The sequence below is a fragment of the Silene latifolia genome, chromosome 1 (assembly GCF_048544455.1).
Source record: "Silene latifolia isolate original U9 population chromosome 1, ASM4854445v1, whole genome shotgun sequence".
NCBI classification, from domain to species: domain Eukaryota; kingdom Viridiplantae; phylum Streptophyta; class Magnoliopsida; order Caryophyllales; family Caryophyllaceae; genus Silene; species Silene latifolia.
The window spans coordinates 194,749,995-194,768,025 of NC_133526.1; the positions used below are offsets into that span (position 1 = coordinate 194,749,995).

At 35.9% G+C, this 18,031-nt stretch overlaps 3 protein-coding genes across 4 annotated transcripts; 2 read left to right on the forward strand and 1 right to left on the reverse strand.

Annotated features, from left to right (window-relative positions):
- Positions 1–2,053: 2,053 nt before the first annotated feature.
- Positions 2,054–10,023, forward strand: LOC141614986 (serine/threonine-protein kinase TOUSLED). Its single transcript, XM_074433615.1, has 16 exons — positions 2,054–2,835; positions 3,989–4,075; positions 4,385–4,558; positions 4,908–4,958; positions 5,179–5,286; positions 5,393–5,437; positions 5,653–5,765; positions 5,883–5,949; positions 6,262–6,328; positions 7,109–7,206; positions 7,302–7,481; positions 7,626–7,836; positions 7,921–8,185; positions 8,846–8,900; positions 9,035–9,196; positions 9,645–10,023. The coding sequence occupies exons 1-16, from the start codon at positions 2,584–2,586 to the stop codon at positions 9,738–9,740; spliced, it is 2,031 nt and encodes a 676-aa protein (XP_074289716.1). The 5' UTR covers positions 2,054–2,583; the 3' UTR covers positions 9,741–10,023.
- A 1,038-nt stretch (positions 10,024–11,061) lies between these two features.
- Positions 11,062–13,999, forward strand: LOC141615011 (protein CHLORORESPIRATORY REDUCTION 42, chloroplastic). 2 transcript variants are annotated; one of them, XR_012529557.1, is made up of 3 exons: positions 11,062–11,400; positions 11,511–11,664; positions 13,800–13,999. XR_012529557.1 is itself a non-coding variant. In XM_074433621.1 (2 exons), the coding sequence occupies exons 1-2, from the start codon at positions 11,135–11,137 to the stop codon at positions 11,611–11,613; spliced, it is 369 nt and encodes a 122-aa protein (XP_074289722.1). In that variant the 5' UTR covers positions 11,062–11,134; the 3' UTR covers positions 11,614–11,736. The 2 variants fall into 2 exon arrangements, 1 of the variants encoding a protein (XP_074289722.1); XM_074433621.1 differs by lacking the exon at positions 13,800–13,999 and having other exon boundaries at positions 11,511–11,736.
- LOC141614996 (uncharacterized) lies at positions 12,166–16,917 on the reverse strand. The gene is made up of 9 exons (XM_074433618.1): positions 16,804–16,917; positions 15,783–16,238; positions 15,306–15,396; positions 15,055–15,197; positions 14,629–14,872; positions 14,059–14,163; positions 13,776–13,958; positions 13,331–13,535; positions 12,166–12,800 (listed from the first exon to the last, which is right to left on the reverse strand). Exons 2-9 carry the CDS (start codon positions 16,229–16,231, stop codon positions 12,310–12,312), a joined length of 1,911 nt encoding a protein of 636 aa, XP_074289719.1. The 5' UTR covers positions 16,232–16,238; positions 16,804–16,917; the 3' UTR covers positions 12,166–12,309.
- Positions 16,918–18,031: the final 1,114 nt, after the last annotated feature.

Consider the following 18,031-nt stretch of genomic DNA (forward strand, 5'->3'; position numbering starts at 1 on the left):
GAGACGGCCTCACAATTAGCGGAACCATGATTTTAATTTATGGGGGCGGAAATTTTAAGCGGGGGTAATAAGGTAATAGACTGAAGACTACAAAGTACACTTGAAAAAAAAAAAAATTTAACTAAACACTTTGAATTTTCTATAGTCCAGCGGGGACGAACGCCCTTACTAGCCCTCCGCTAACTCCGCCAAAAATCATAATAATATTGCCGTCAGGGCTCTCACATTGCGTTAGTTGTTTTTTCACCTTGTTTGTTTGGTGGATGTATCGTGTCATCATAACGTTTTTTTGGTGAAAAGAGATGCGACATATCCTTACATGGAGAAAAGTAAAAACTAAAAGCATAAAAATGAACAATTTCGAGAGTCAAGACAATGTGAAACGGATTCTTAGAAGACTTATTGAAACCTAAAAGAAGTTGACACATATTCGTTAAACCAAGCTTCACAACATCAGTTATAATCGAGCTTAGTTGATCAAAATCAATCATCGATATATCATAGTGTAACAATGTAACACGATCTAACGTGTAACCTTATTAAAAAAAATCAGCAATAAAACAAAGTACAACTTCAACAACAACAATTCTTGTAAAAAACCGAGGTACACAAGTGTTATGGTAAAACCAATTGTTATTTTACCTAAATAAGTAAATAACCATACTGATATAACTTCAACTAACCGCGAGTTTTCCATAATGGAGGCATCAAGGTCTTTTTCACGTGGTTTTACAATATTAATATCGTAAAATCGTTTTACGGGAAACTTACTCACCGCTTTCGTTACACTAGATTTAAAGTTATTTCCTCCTCTTCACCTATGACCTCTTCCTGTATCGAGACTCACAATAAGCATCCCCGTACCTTCAATTCTTAAAAAGAAAAACCTAAATAAGCCCTTACCAAATGGTTTAACAACCCGTCATAAAATTATGTACATGTCGACTCACTTCACCCCCTCTACAAATTAAAATCCTCCTTATTCCATCTCCCACTCAAAAGAACCTGCTTATCCATAACATCTTATATCGAAGCACACTTAACTTGACCACATTTCTCTTTTCCCACCATCTGCCAAACCACAATCTCAAAACAAATGAGGCACACCTCTATTCTGCCATGACACACTGGGCAAACATGCCCCATGCTACATTACTGCCTAATTGTGGCACAATGTTTATGGTTGGTAACCGAGACATATTTTCATAATAAATGAAAATATTAATATGGGTCAAATTGGGTTTTCATATTTGATCCCAAAGTCACTTTATAATATCCCATGTTAATCGAAGAGGTTCGAGTGATTTGTCTTATTACTAAAGAGGTTTATTGTTAAGCTCAAACAGCTAGTGTTTTAAAGTAATTGAAAGTATTAATCATATCAACAAAGTGCATTTTCTTTTTTAGGCGCGTGATAAGAACTCCACAGTCAAAGGTGCGCTAAAAAGAACCCATATTAATATGTGGGGCAAGTTCATAGCCTGATAAACTCGTGTGAGTAATCACTCCCTGCCCAAAGGGTTGGGGAGGGACGTTACACTTTTGCCTCAAAATATCCGACTGGCACACCGCTTCAAAATCATCACACAAGGAGATTATAAAGCCGACATCATCTTGTAAACATCACATTTTTGAAGGTCTGAATTCCAAACATCTTTCGACCTAAAAATACTAATTTGAATATTAAAAATAAGTTATGGTTTGAAGAGAGATGAAGAATATACCTTCAAATAGTTTTGATGGGTGCCATTGTTCAATATTAACTCAACCAAAAGCGTAATTCTCGCTCATTACAATTCTTATTTAAATGACTGGCGTGATTGAGTACACGTCTATTTATCCCCTTCATAAAAACAAGTCTAACCTCCCATATACCCATCCATCCAATTGTAGCTCGGATTACATTCCAATCTCCACAGAAACCACCCCTAGAAAGCTAGAAGTGACGGATTCTCAAAGTCGCCACTCGGTCAAATCCCTAATAACGGCCCGCTCTACTTCCCATCCGAGAAAAAACCGATTCTTTATAAATACCCTAATGTTAAATATTTTCATTTCCGATCCAATTTACTTTAATCTTTTTCTTGTAACAACTTGTATTATGCAAGTGATACTCTTTCCCCAAAAAAATCCCCCGTTTCCCCTAATTTCCCCAATCAATTTAATCTCCGTTCCTCAATCGCATCCCTAAACCCCTATTTTACTCCATCATCAAACCCTAATTTCATTTTCCTCTCCCAATCTTTCGAAAACAAATCGATAACTTGCTTAGTTAATGCTACATTGCTGCTTCAAATTGTCTGATTTCCAGCTTGTTTCTTTTACTATACTCTTTCAGTACCTCATACCTCTCAAATAATTCGCCCCCAATTCAAAAATTAGGGTTTAGATCTTAAATTGAGTCGCATTTCACTTTCATATGTTAACTATTAACTTCAATAACAGCTTCAATTCCTGCAATTCCAACTTCAATTTCAATTTTAACTAGTTGTTAATCATGTGTAGGAAAAATCTTACATTTTAGGGTTTGTTGTTCGTTCAATTTGGGATTATTTTGTGTTGTTTGCTGTTTAAGTGTTGAAAATGTCTGATGATGTGTTGATCCATTTAGCGTCTAATTCAAGTAACCAATCTGATAATTCATTGAATCCCACCAAAAGGGCTAAGCTTGAAGCTCGTTTAGTGGGCAAGGGTTTGAGTTCGGGTTCGGGTTTAGTTTTGGGTTCGAGCTCCTTGCCTGTGCCTACCCAGCCTGTTTGGCCGTCCTCGTCGTCGAGGTTTGAGGCTGTTGAAAATGTGCCTGATGCTTCCACTTCTAGTGATTCTGATGATGATGTAAGTGAGCCAAAGTTTAGTGTTTTCGATCGATTTTTTAACTGTTATTTGTGTTATTAGTAGTTAATTCGGTTTGAAAGTGGTGTTAATTAGTTCCTAAATTATGTAGAACTGCTTGGTTGTATACTTGTCGCCTTCTGTAAATCAGCCGTTTATATTCATTGTAAATGGTTTCGTGAAACAAGACGTCGGTCTTTTAGGGATGCGATTGAAAGTGGTGTCAATTAGTCATTTAATTTCCGATGCAGTTTTCATCTTGGGTCATTAGAAACAGTTTCTCTGTGTTAACCAATACAAGGGCATGACGGTGTACATTCGTCCCCCTACCTTGCCATTTACAGGAGCCCTTAAGACATTGGAGTAATGTTGTTGTTCAATATCCATTGAAAATGGCAAGTGATTGCCATTTATTAAGGCTTACACGTGACATTTACCGTCAGGTTGGTCATTGTTGTGGATCATTGAACGTGCACCTTCGTAGTCCGTTATGGTAATCTGAATGACCATGATATACAATTTTAATTACAGCTAATAACTATACAGTTCTCTAAGAAGTGTCATTCAACTGTTGTAATCGTAAATGGGTGTGATTTGGCTTTGCATTTTATATCTCTGAAAGTGCAAATTAGCTGAATTGTAAGTTTTACTATCAAAGGTCTCAGATATATTGCGAAACACTAGTAATCCTGTCATATACAGTTGTCGTCATAAATTTCCATGATAAATTTGTCGCTACATTTGGCCAGCTGTTCTCTAACTCTTTTTTTTTTTTTTTTTTTTTGAGAGCTTACTTTTCTTACCACTGTTAGTGATCTTACATTTGTTATTAAATGACTTTATATTGATTTTTTGCATTCAGTTTTGAGCAACATGTTTTTCTAACGTTCGGCTGTCATCACTCTCTGGAAATGCTTATCCTCAAGCCGTTTAGGATACTATGACATTCCTTTCCTGGATATCTCCCCCCCCCACACACACACACACACACACACACTTACTTTTCTATCTTTGACCGTATGTTTTATTGCTTTGAATCTTCACATATTTATAAGTCATAGCCTTACGAGACTGTTCTCTGTTTATTTCAAGTTCAATCATTGTATTTAATTTCCTTAATTTTTTTTTTCTTTTTTTTTTGTGCTTTCATTCTCAGAATGGTGGGGAATATCTTATACAAGCCAACACTCAGAAGCGTCAAAGAGTTCAGGATGACAATAGCACTGTTTTGGATCCCGTTCAGGTGATTATCCATTTATCCCTGTATTTTAGCTGATACACCATCATACTTAATTTTTGTAACGTGTGTATATTGTAGTTACTTATTGCCTCTGAACTTAAAATTCGCGTTAAAACTCTGATAGATAACTAGACAGGGTAACTTGGAGCTTAGACCTTGATTAAAGGGAAGATAAGAACAAGAACATTACCCCAATAAGTAACTAAAAGATAGGTGGTTCTGAATGGGAAGATAAAATGGATAATCACCTGAACGGGTTTGAGCTTTTAGTTCTGAACTTTGCTTATTCATGTCCTTTGATAAATGTGTCAGGGCGTGGGTGATGGAAAGGTAGATGTTAAAACAAACAAGAAAAAACAGCGTCGTGGGAGGCCGCATGGATCATCTGGACGGGGACGTGGTTCTAAATCAAATGATAATTCTAAAACTCAAATATCTTCTTCAGCAGTTCCTTCTTTGAATGGTCATGCGGATAGCTCAAACAAGGTAATTTCTACTTGGAATTGAACAAACTTCTTCGTTTTCTTCTTCTGTGTTATTTGTTGTAATTATTTTTTGCAATGGAATCAAAGAGTCACTTTAAAAGAGGAAAATTATGGATATTAGTGTTGACAAGTGTATATCCGTACAGGCCAAGGAGTCTAATTATTGGAAAAAAGATATAGTCATACATACCTCTTCCTTCGTTAAATAATTAAAGTTGTTGTCTGATGATACATGAGCTGTAATTACTAACTGAATTAATGACTTTATGATTATAAGGAAGTTTGATATCTTTGTCAGTATCCGACAATTGACTGTCCTCACTTAATATGGATTATCTATCATTTTGCAGGATGTGAAAAGTAAAGAATTGTTTGGAAATGGTGAACGGCCTTCCTTTGAGGTATTATAGATTCTGATCAGTTGTGTTAGCAAAAAACTGTTGTCTGACACCCACTCCCCCAAAATGAAGCAAAAAAAAAAAACACCTATAAAAACACAGGTTACATAGTAACTTTAGAATAGAAAGGTGGAGCAGGGTTCACTAGATGTGTTTTATTAGTGATGGAAAAGGAAGATGCTATCTTTTATATCTTCTCATGTCTTTATTGTTCCTCTACCAGGAAGAGGTTTCATCATTGCGCAGTAAAGTTGCCATCTTAGAAGAGGAGCTAAAAAAATCACGTGAGGAGGTTGCTAATTATCAGAAGCTGTGCAATCAATTAGAGAAGGTAAATATAGTTTTATATGATGCTTTGTCGCTATTATGTTATTGTAATATGTGCATGCTAGTAGTATGCTACTAAATTCTAATATCATTCTATCTGATCCACTTAGGAGCTCAAGGAACATAAGGAATGTGAAGAACTAATGAAACCAAAGGTTTGTTCATTCCATATTCTTATGAGCCTATAATGCAATATATATTTAGTTCTGTATGTTGTATTTAGCTGCTCTCATCAATTTTATGACTTGTCCTCTTTAGAAAGTCTTAATGGTGGTGATAGCATATAGTGAAAAGTCTGATTGTTTTGCACACCATTCAATTTCATCTAGATTCTTTTGATATGGACGACATGGTATGTTCATCTTTACAGCGAGCAAAAGTCATATCTGATCTGCTGATATCTGTTTCAAAAGCTGAGAGACAAGAAACAAGGATGAAAATTCGCCAGGATTCTCTTAGGCTTGGAAGTGTTGGAGTGATCAGGTATGACAACTATATGCAGATAAAATTATGTGTACTGAGCATAGTTGTTAATTTCTCTTGATATCTGAATGCTTACCCGTCTTCTATTTTTGATTCAATGCGACATCAATGTTTCAGGGCTGGTCATGTCATATCTGAGACGTGGGAGGATGGACAAGCATTGAAAGACATCAACGCTCATATTGTAAGTGTGCTTTAGTTTCTGTAGTTGACACCCTTCTTTTTGGTGTGTAGATTATTAAGCAAACTGGTAGTACTTGTTGTAGTACACCAGTAATTAACATTTTACTTAAATGCCTTTATGTTTTGTTATCCACAATAATCATTTACTGAATCGCTAAATGATAACTTTATACCCAAGAAAACTATTTCCATGGGAGCCAAATGCTTGTCCGTATTGGAATATGGATATATGATTATATGAATGTCACCTTTTTTGGCGTTTAGAGATATTTTGACATCACATATATTAACTGCTGACGAGATGTTCTTTTAGAAACAATTATTGGAGGCAAAGGAAATGGTTGAGAGGCAACGGAAATTGTTGAGAAAGCGACCATCTGGTACATCTCTACATTTAACACCCTATTTTATTTTATTTTATTTTATCAGAAGATAAATTTACTCCATTTATGTTATGGCATAGCCTTAATGATTGTTTTTACCCGAACTCTTCACCTTTGACTAACGAAATTCTATGAACAAAAGTACTATGCGCTGGCCGTCGTTGCCTCTAAACTGGCCCATGTCACCCAGTCATCCTACTATGACGTTGACAAGTTGTTTTTATTGTTTTAACTTTTATGTGCTGTCATTATGCAATTTAAATAATTAGATTAGAGTTTTATTTGTAAGCCTCCTCCGTATTTATTTCCCGTCATTGAGTTATTAGATTTTAACTAGGCACGTCGATATAACTTCCCGATGGAAGTTGTGGATCATTAGTGTGTTTTGTGGATTCGGAAAATGTGAAGAAAAATACTCTGTTTCGCTTGAAGACTTTCAAAGTTTTCTTTTGGGTTTATTGGCCGATCTGCTCCTCTACCTCCATCCTCACCATCATCCAGTTAATCTATAAATTGAATCGATGTTTTGTTTTCTCTCTTTCTCCATCTTCTCCTACCATTTTTTGTGCAAGATCAATTGTTCATCATTCATTGAGCGCTTGTCAAGTTATTCCGTTGGTGTTTTGTGTGATATTCGCAAATTCAAATATCCACTGTTCTTCAACACATTTGTTCACATCTGAATGGGTGATCAGGATCATTGTTGTGGAGAAATTCGTATTTAAGATTGTGTTCTCTCTATAATTAGTCACTTGTGGATTTCATGTATTCTTGTAGATAAAAGTGATGTTGGTGACATGGAGTCCGGTAATCAAGAGGAAGATTTTCTTATACAGGATGAAATTTATAAATCTCGACTAGCCAGTATTAAGCGGGTAAGGTTTTGAAGATTTTTACAGCTCTTTCCTTGCTCTCTGTCTTCTTCTCTTGAAAGCTTTCTGGTTTCAGCTTACTGTTCGGTTATCTTTAGGAGGAAGAAGGGGTCTATCGCGAGAGAGACCGGTATGAGTTGGAGAAGGGAAGGCTAATACGTGAGATGAAGCGTATACGAGACGAAGATGGTTCTCGCTTCAACAACTTTCCAATTCTGAACCGTCGCTATGCTCTTTTGAATCTTTTAGGGAAAGGAGGATTCAGCGAGGTTTACAAGGTCTGAACCTGGACAGCAATAAGTGCTCACCTGCACCATCTTCTATCTCAGTCTTCTTTAAAAGAATCCTCAAGGTTTTCTTTGCCTTTTGACAATATGAGCCTAAACCTTTTTAATTGAGTTGACATGAAAAATTTCCGGCAGGCTTATGACTTGGTAGAGCATAGATACGTTGCATGCAAGCTTCATGGTCTGAATCCCCAGTGGAGTGAAGAAAAGAAGCAAAGCTACATCAGACATGCTATTCGAGAGTACAACATTCACAAGACCTTGGTCCATAATAACATTGTTCGTCTTTGGGATACTTTTGAGATTGATCACAATGCATTTTGCACGGTCCTGGAGTTTTGTAGCGGTAAGAATATGCTGGATGATGTTTTCCTTTATATATATATTATAGATTTACCTTTTTTTCATGGCTCTCAATCCATCATGTCAGGCAAAGATCTTGACGCTGTTCTTAAGGCTACACCTGTGTTGTCAGAGAAGGAAGCACGGATAATAATTGTGCAGATATTTCAAGGACTTGTTTATTTGAACAAGAGAACACAAAAGATTATTCATTATGATTTGAAGCCTGGGAATGTACTTTTTGATGAGCTTGGAATTGCTAAATTGACAGACTTTGGATTGAGTAAAATAGTAGAGGAGGATGTTGGACCTCAGGGTATGGAGCTTACTTCTCAAGGAGCGGGAACTTATTGGTGAGTCTAGGTGGATACGCGTTACTCTTTTATGTCTCTTCATGAACTTAGGTCTGAACTATGAACATTTTTCTCATCAAATATATTGGATTAACATGTCAAATTTATTGATTCCCCTCTTTTCTTAATCAATTAAAGTGAAAGTCTTAAATTGTCATATGCGCTGCTGCAGTGCTGCTTCTGCCCATGAGTAAACATTCTAGTCTGTTTTTCACAAAAAATTAGGGAACATGTATGTGGATGAAAATGTAAGTTGAAAGATCTCAAAAAATGACCATATATAACCAAAAAAAATATAAATAAGAAGTTTATTCATTGAGATCCCTGTCTGCGGACTACTTTGGAAGTATTGTTATGTGATCTTTTATTCTTTTGTCCTAATCCATCGATGATTTCTAACAATTGATGAAATTGGCTCTTGGTAAGATTTACCTGACCTGGTGCTTTGCTCATGCCTTAATCTTTTCCGACTTGGGATATATACTAAAACATGATGGTGCGGACATACTTCCACGTTTCAGAAGACACTAGAAGTTTAATTACTTTTATCGTAATTAAGATGGCCAAAGTGCTTGTTTGTTTGTTTGTTTGTTCGTGAACTGTTGCTCCCCCTTTTTCCCGCTAACTTCGTGAATTAATTTGGATAATATATATCTCTAGGTATCTGCCTCCTGAATGCTTTGAGCTCCATAAAATACCGTTAATATCGTCAAAGGTATGTATCTTTATTTGTTAGAGTTGATATATATGAAGTTGGATTCGTGACATCATGTGCAAGCTCTCAATTATCCTTGGATGATAAGCCATGGACCACCGGTTTAATATCTATGGTTAAAACCTTGAACCCAGGTGGATGTCTGGTCGGTGGGTGTCCTGTTCTACCAAATGCTGTTTGGGAGACGTCCTTTTGGACACGATCAAACTCAGGAGCGAATTTTACGTGAAGATACCATTATCAAAGCTAGGAAGGTGGACTTCCCTTCAAGACCTAGTGTTTCAGCTGAGGCAAAAGTAAGACGAACTCATTCTTCATCATTCCATGTATATCAATCAATAACCCTAAATCAAATATTTATGATTTGAGGAACAAATATTATTCATAAATTCTACCGTAGTATCTTTCTTCATGAGCATGACTTTCTTCGTGAGCATAACTAGCTTGTTTCCAATCCCAATGAAGGCAAAGCCCACTTTTTTTCGGTGTTAAATGAAGAAATAGCGTAAAACAATTCACTAAACAAGTTGTGCTTCTATTGCGAAATAGTAATTCTTTGTTGAAATATTCCACGAAAATTTCATTTAGTAGTCATGTTGCCACAATGGATTGAAACTTGTAACATACAGTTCTTATTTATCTTCGACTTTCTTGTGTGATACCTTTTTATTTCGTACTTTTGGAATTCATTCTTTTTTTGCCTGCTACAAACTCTTGATATTCATATTCCATTTGCTATCTCAGGAGTTAATACGGCGCTGTCTAACCTACAATCAAGCAGAGCGACCCGATGTTTTAAGTATTGCCCAGGATGCATATCTAACCTATGCCAAGAAATGAGTGCATAGTGTAACAATGTCGTGAAACGGTCAGGCTATCAAGTTTTGCTACCGCCCTTTCAATTGAATCGAATCTGGTTGCCCCTGCCTGTAGCTTTTTTTTTTTGTTTCTGTAAATTAATCGTAACCAGTATATGTAAATGTAAATATATTTCGCTGCAATATACTCCGTATCCTGCAGTGGACATCTTCTTAGCAGGGGGAAGGGGAGTTGAGTTATATTTGACAATGGTGTATGTTCCGCAACTTTCTGATTAATTGAAATTGTATACTCATAGGATCAACTAGTGTTTTACTACCAACTGCACAATATTTTTTTATGTTGAAACAATAGAAGTTACCTTTCGAGTGCCAATATTCGTTCTGATTTATTATATTTTCCGTTTGGAACTTTGAAATCAGTTGCTATATTTGAACCTAGTCTCATGTGAGTGAGTCCTGTTATCTTCTGATGTGTTTTTTTGGGCAGTCGTAAAAGAAAGTTCTTATACAGATGACATTGGACTCATATGGTCAAATGCACTTATTTTAGTAATACCGTAAACTAATACTCCCTCCTATTCATTTTAACTCTCCCCTTTCAAAATGGCACGCAAATTAAGGGGATGATTATTTTATCGTAAAGTATTGTGGTGGTGTAAGGTAATTGGAGAGAGAGAAGGTATTATTGTGAGGTAAGATGATTAAAATAAGTATTGTTGTGGGGTAAGGTGATTAAAATAAGATAAAGTATGAGTATTGTGGGGTAAGGTGATTAAAATAAGTATAAAACTTTACTAAATAAGGAAAGGGGGAGAGTTATATGAATAGATGAAAAAGGAAAGGGGGAGAGTTAAAATGAATAGGAGGGAGTACAACAAAGTAACTACATCGGGTTACAAAAGTGTGTTGATGGCGGCGTATGGATGACTGAACACAGAGATCAACTTCAACATCCTCAGCATTCTTTGAAAGGATGAACAGAGTTAGCCAAATGATCGAACAAATCTTTACTTATCTTAACGGACTGAGCTTTGGAGAAATACCTGCAACAAGACACAAAGATGTGTCTCGAAGATTCATCTCCTAGGCTTAACTTACGTAAATAAGTGGCGTTAAGAAAAATGGTTTGGGACAATTTACTGGAGAAATAGTATGTCTTGCTTAAGACGGTCTTAAGTTAAGACCTCTCATAAGTCACAACCTTATTTTATTTTAAATATTATTTAAATCAGTCGTGAATCGTGATTGCTGTTTTAACTTAAGACGGTTTGAAGTAAGAATTTGCGCTAGAGACCAAGAACGGTGGACCCAAATTGAACAAATTGTAATAGCTTAATAGTTGATCACAATTTCACAAGAGCCACACATGCTCCCTACACCATTTCTCCAACTATCTTTCTCTAATAGTCACCAATGTCGCACACTTTATCTTCTTCCATAGCACACAAGCCATTTCCAGTAAGTGAACTCCCAACTACGAGATTCCGAAGCGTGGCGACTCGGTGTACGTTGAATAATGAGCAATCATCTGGTACCGAGTTAACCAACAAGGGTGCATCGAAACTGAACATAGGATCCCCCATCATCATTACCGAAGCTCCTAAAATGATTAAGACCGCGGCTTCAGTCCCTTGTCTTAGGGTCAATTCCGGTTTGCTCAATCCCGGTGATGTCGGGAGGTAATCTTCGTTATCAATCTACGGATTAGTTGAATACGAATACAAAGTTTTCACTAATTACATCAATAAATGAATGAAATAATGATTTAATGTTTTTGGTCTGTTGTCAGGATCGTATCTAGAAAACCAATGAACGTGTGGGCTGTTCGTTTGAGCATCGGAACATACCTTATAGACGAGAAATATTTCAAGCCTCTCCAATTGGATGAATGATCAACAACAACAACAACATTACATCAGAATTCAGACTCTGATAACCGCGAGGTACAAGAAGTCAGGCAAATGATGTAGTAAACTAGCAATCACATTGTTTAAGAAAAAAACATTCTCACTTTAGTCCGTTTTCATGTTATCGTGCATATCTCCTTTTTCCGAGCATGTCCAGCACAACTCAGACGGTCGGACAAAGGTATGACACGTAAACACATCATTTTAAATAAACGAAACTTCATTAATAATTTGAATTCAATGCATTTTGTATCACTATTAATCAACAATAATAATAATAATTGATAAATTAATAATAATAATAATATAAAATAACAATTATACAACTGATATTTAACTCAATTTGAAATTTAAATAACAATTATACAACTGATATTTAACTCAATTTGAAATTTAATTGTAAAATTATTATCATTATTAATGTTTTGTATTTAATAATCCGTGGAAAAGAGAAAGTTTAGTATAATCCAGTTGTAGATATAATTTAATGGAAGCTCAATTACAAATATGATATAATAAAAGCCCAATTAACAGATATGATATAATGAGAGTCTATTTATAGGCAAATTTATTTAGGCGGAAAAATTTGGGAGATCTTCTTTTATTATAAGAATTAATAAATTAATAATAATAATAATAATATAAAATTTGTGTAAAAACATTTTTTCATCTATCTATCTACTACTCATCTTTCTTTGCAACCTTGGTAGTAATCCCAAACCCAAAAGGAAACAAAGGATCATAATGCTTATCCCCAACATTCATAGGAAGTTGATCAACCCTTTTAAACCAAGTCCTAGCAAGTTTCCCGGTTGCCGCGTAATCACCAAATAAAACATCAGCCACACCTTGGCCTTCAGAGCCAGGAAGCCAAGCTGCAACAAGAGCATCCATCTTCTTTAGATACGGTTCAATCACGACTGGTCGACCGGAGATTAACACCACCACACATTTGATATGATGACATACATTCTTGATTATCTCTGGACCGGGTTTTGGGATTGTCAAGTTTAAACTGTCTCCATTGGTCTCTGCATATGGAAGTTCACCGACTACTACTATTGCGTAGGAGTAATCGTGTTTTTTTAGTGAGGATTTTTCCGGGTTTTCCTTGTACACTACTTTGGTGTCTTTGTCGACGGTTGCTTCAATGGCTTTCAGGATGGTTATTCCTATATGAACATAGTAGACAAACATTGGTTAGCCTTCAAAATCATCGCAAATTCTCATTTCAGATAGTCTTAACTTAAGACGAGAAAAATATTACCATTTTATAGTAAAATGTGACCATTTTCTAATAATAAACTGATGGTACCTTATTATCAGGAAATGTTGCACATTTTACCGTAAAATGGTCACATTTTATCCGTCTAAAATGAGACTTACTGCAATAATGTCATAGGCAGTAGCTTTGATTCAGCTGTAAATTGTCGACACAGTAATTCTTCTGATGACACTTTTACTTCATTCTGAATGTCGACACATTTATGTTACTTTGATTCAGCTGTAAATTGTCATCAGAAGAATTACTGTGTCGACATTCAGAATGTTGTAAATTGTCATCAGAAGAATTACTGTGTCGACATTCAGAACGAAGTAAAAGTGAAATATCGAAATGACATGGGTCCTAAAGTAAGAGAAGTAGTTTGATTAACTCGGGTGTGAAATATCGAAATAACATTGATGTAGTTTGAATGTGTACCAGTAGTGTAGTTGTTGCCATTCTCTCCTTGCCATGAAATTGTCCAACCACCACATTGGTAAGCCAAGTTATCAGCATGAGTTCCGGCTACAAGTATCTTCTTCGCTTTCTTTGGCAATGGAAGTACCGGCTTCTTCTCGTGTTTTCCATTCTTTAACACTACCAATGACTTCCTTACTCCCTCCCTTGCCAATTCTCTATGAGCCTGTTTTCGACGATACATATATATTAGTAGTCGATATAGCATAAAACATACTCCCTCCTAGTCGCTTATTTCTTCCCTCTTTCCTTTTTCATGGTAGAGAGATTATCTTCCCTCTTTCCTTTTTTTGGAAAGGTTTGTGTGGTCTAAATTCATTTGCACGTGGGGTAGAGTGTTTGTGTGGTCCAAATTCTCGATGCAATTTTCACTAGTTATTATTAGCAATATTGAAATCTTTTAGACCTTTGATCCGAGTTGTTTAACCAGGCTAGTATCGGCCAGAGGATGTTCAAAGAGGCCCATGGCGAACTTGACTCGCAAGATCCTGGTAACTGCATCATCAATGCGGCTCATTGGGATCGCCTTCTTGTGTACAAGTTCGGTTAATGTGTTAATGACCTCCTCGTAGTTGTAAGGCCCCATAATCTGTGATCAGAACAGAATTAACGCGAAAAGACAGTTCATTAGCCATGATCTAAGTATATTTTGAGGCAAAATGTCAAGGAATTGTACCAAATTTTCTCACCATATCAACACCGGAATTAACAGAAGTTTCAACTGAGTTTGTGTAGTTAGCATGGGGTGGAGATGTGATCCTATCAATACCTTGCCAATCCGAGATAACAAATCCCTGCTCGACACAATTCATTAATATTTCGATCAGTTAATATATTATACAACTGGTTGTATATAGAGCTTTGTTATAAAGTTATCGAGCTCTACTAACAAAATTATGGAGCTATGATACAAAGTTATTGAGCTTAATAGAATAATTATTAAACTCAATAACTTCGTAAAATAGCTCAATAACTTGTAAAATAGCTCAACAACTTTGTGTAAGAGCTCAACAACTTTGAGGCGGTTGTACAATGCTACTATATAACTGGTTGTAAGATAGTATTTGTGTATTTCGATTAGAAAATTTAAGCTATAACTTAAGTAGGGATGACAACAGGTCGAATCTGAATCCACCTAACATGGATCTAATGTCGAGATCCAATGGGTCCCGATATCTCAGTCTTAACCACTAGGCCAAGACCTCTTCGGTATAATCAAGAGGATATTAAGAAGTAGCGTCAATTGTGGATGTAATTACCTTAAACCCGAGTCTGCCTTTAAGGAAGCTGGTAAGCAAATGATGATTAGCATGCATCTTGATGCCATTCCAACTAGAGTAGGAAGCCATGACAGTAGCTACACCCTTCTTGATCGCGGGCAAATAACCCGGCATGTGAATTTTCAGCAATCCTTCCCAATCAATTACTGTGTTGTTCTCATTAATTCCCTTTACGGTTCCACCATCACCGACAAAGTGCTTTGCACAAGCTGCAACTTTCAGCCTACACCAAATTTTTCGACAAATTTAGGACCTTGTTTCAATGCATATTCTCGTATCTGGTTGAGATAAATAGACCTGATAAAACTGACCCGATCTGAATTGACTCGACCATGTATTTACCATTTAGAGTAATATTGCCATGAGACCGTCTCAAATGAGAATTTTAAAAATATGTTAACTTACTTTCCATCAACATATGGATAACCTCTGGAATTAGCAGGAGCAACACCTTGCAAACCGTCGATGATAGAAGTCATCTTTTGAACAATTTTAGGATCCTCACTGTAACTTTCATAGCACCTACCCCATCTCGGGTCTCGACATACCTATAGAGGTTTCAATAAAGCATGTTGTAGAAGGCAGAAACTCAAAATTCCAAAGTACTAATTCTTCGTTCCAAAAATTTCAAGAAATTTGAAAGATATCAGCCATACCGCGATACATGGTGCAAAAGCGTAGGGAATGCCAGTTGCCCTGACTTCAAGCGCAGTTGCCGCTCCAATTCTCTTTACAAGCTCTGGATCCCTGTATAAATAACAAGCACTCCAATGTTAAAAAGCAATAATGATCAAACTCGGGAATGACTTGATCCAAAATGACCTTCAGCAACAACCGATTTAAGAAAAACCCGTTCAGTTATTCTTTTCTGGGTTTCTCTTAAATCAGTTGCTCACGGGCTCATGACTTTATCAGCTAAGCTAGTTATTTTTTTTGGGTACAAAGGGAGCCCCACAAGGGCATATATATTGCTGACTGGGTTTGAACCAAGGTCATGAGTAACACATCTCATGACTTTACCAGCTAAGCTAGCTGACATCAACAGAAAATTAAAACCCGTTAAGTTATGATATAAACTAACCAAATACTCGAAATAACACAAATTCGTATTTATAGATAGTATAGAAACTTGCCTAGTAACTCCAAGGCCAACATTATGAGGGAAGATAGTAGCCTTGTACACATTGTTGTTACCATGAACAGCATCAATCCCATAAATCATCGGTATACCAAGCCGACTACTAAGGGACCCCTTCTGTATCCTATTAACCAATTCAATCCATTCTTCGGCACTAGCATTTACCTGAGGTACGCTTCCACCACCACTGAGTACGCTACCAATCGCGTATTTTTTCATCACCTCTGCTGTGGCATTCACCCTCTCTATTTGAGTCATTTGTCCTAATTTCTCGGCTAATGTCATTCGCTTTAGAAGGTCTTTTACCCTTGTTTCGACGTGCTTCTTTGGGTCTTTATACACCATGCGCTCCTCCTGATGTGCCTCTGCTACTACTAAAGTCACTATACTTATGCATAGTATTAATCCCAATATAAAATTTATGTGTGTTGATGATTTTCCCATGATGTTCCTGAAAAACAATTGTTTTGAAAAAATCGGGATTAAATACTGAACAATAATTCTTGTATAAAACTGTTTTACATAACTATTATTGTATACCAGGATTAAATCCTGAATATATACCGTAACAATTTTACCCGGAGGATAAAATTTATATCAATCCTATGTATAATATCTAGTTGGATACAGAGAGACCATTTCTAAATAACCCATGACGATTACTAAATTGGACGATTGGATAAAAAAAACTTATTATACGCATTTGAAATAAAAGTCAGCCGACCCCAAATCATTTTGGGATTAAGGCTCTGATGTTGTTGTTGTACGCATTTGAAATAAGCAAGACGTTGATAGAGAAATCTCTATACGTATTTCAGTTATTCGGATTAAAAACGACTACACACAGACAACAATAGTAACAACAACATTACCATATCGAACATTGCATAAAAAAAAACAAATACTCCGTATAATCTTAAGAAAAAAAGTCATGCATAATGCACTAAAGCACATGATACGATACGATACGATATGATATGATATGGTACGTAATAAACTCGATAAACGTCTCTAACCTTTGCTAAAAACGATTTTAGCCAAATTAACTTTCTCAGATTAAAGAAGACAACTATATAATTTTGTATTTTGTATAGTTTATGAAAATTGCATGATGAAGAACAAAATTACTTAGGCACATTGTGCATATTATATAGATTAATGTAGGAGCATAATCTTCGAATTAGATAAGATTAATGTTGTTAATTTATCCATAATAAAATGATAAGTTTCCTATTATGAATTATCCAAATATAATTCTGGATTTGTTTGAATAATCCATTAATTTGGATAAGATTTGAGTCTATGTTAGGAAAGATTTATCCATTGATGCATCATCATAAGGTATATTACGGTGATTAGGGATGGCAATTATGACCCAAACCGAACCCAACCCGAATCGAACCGAAGGAAAAAATTCGATCCAAACCCACTCTTTAAAAACCCATTCCCGATCCACTATTTAAAAACCCATGTCCATATCCACTATTGGAAAACCCGAACCAAATCCAAAGCCGATTCATTCATACTCGAACCCGATCCAAGTGGATATTATTTAAAATTTAGGCTTTATTAACCTTGAAATTTAAATTTTCTTATATAAGATTAAATTTTTATGTAGTCAAATCAAGTTTCATATTGGGTTTTGGATTATGTAGTGGATCGGGTATGGGTTTGAGAAAAGTATAACGGATCGGGTATGGATTTTAAAATTTTGGATATGGATCGGGTATGGATATGGATCTGTGATCCAATAAGTAAGTGGATCGGGTTTGGATCTTGCAAAACCCGATCCAACCCGACCCATTGCCATCCCTAACGGTGATACACATACACAAGTACAGTAGTACTTTCTAATTCTCGAATCCTAAGAAAGTCGTAATTTTAATCCGAGTTGTAAAGTTACCCACCCTATATTACTAGGCTATTATAGCCAAAAGATGATAGTAATCCAAATGGTACATTTTACACCAATAATACTACTCCCCCCCTTTCAATTTGAAGTACAAAGTAATAATTAATTACGGAGTATAATAATTATTAATGCAAACAAATAAAATCAATTTTATATGGTAAATCAACACAACTCTTGTATGAGACGGTTTGATTTTTTATTTTTTACTGATAGTCGTATGAGAATATACAATAATGAATTAATGTTTTCGTATCGAGCCATCGATTAAAGTGTTACACAAACGGCTCGTGATAAACAAACGTAAGGGTATTTTAATTAAAGTTAAATAAATA

What these genes read in the sequence shown, in the direction of transcription:
- LOC141614986 (XM_074433615.1), top strand. Translation starts at nt 2,584, where the DNA reads ATGTCTGATGATGTGTTGATCCATTTAGCGTCTAATTCAAGTAACCAA. An exon ending in CTGTTTTGGATCCCGTTCAG is followed by an intron (nt 4,076 to 4,384) that starts GTGATTATCCAT and finishes TAAATGTGTCAG; the next exon opens with GGCGTGGGTGATGGAAAGGT. An exon ending in CAAGGAGCGGGAACTTATTG is followed by an intron (nt 8,186 to 8,845) that starts GTGAGTCTAGGT and finishes ATATATCTCTAG; the next exon opens with GTATCTGCCTCCTGAATGCT.
- LOC141615011 (XM_074433621.1), top strand. Translation starts at nt 11,135, where the DNA reads ATGTCGCACACTTTATCTTCTTCCATAGCACACAAGCCATTTCCAGTA. An exon ending in AATCCCGGTGATGTCGGGAG is followed by an intron (nt 11,401 to 11,510) that starts GTAATCTTCGTT and finishes GTCTGTTGTCAG; the next exon opens with GATCGTATCTAGAAAACCAA.
- LOC141614996 (XM_074433618.1), bottom strand. Translation starts at nt 16,231, where the DNA reads ATGGGAAAATCATCAACACACATAAATTTTATATTGGGATTAATACTA. An exon ending in GTTGGCCTTGGAGTTACTAG is followed by an intron (nt 15,397 to 15,782) that starts GCAAGTTTCTAT and finishes TTATTTATACAG; the next exon opens with GGATCCAGAGCTTGTAAAGA. An exon ending in TATCCATATGTTGATGGAAA is followed by an intron (nt 14,873 to 15,054) that starts GTAAGTTAACAT and finishes AATTTGGTGTAG; the next exon opens with GCTGAAAGTTGCAGCTTGTG.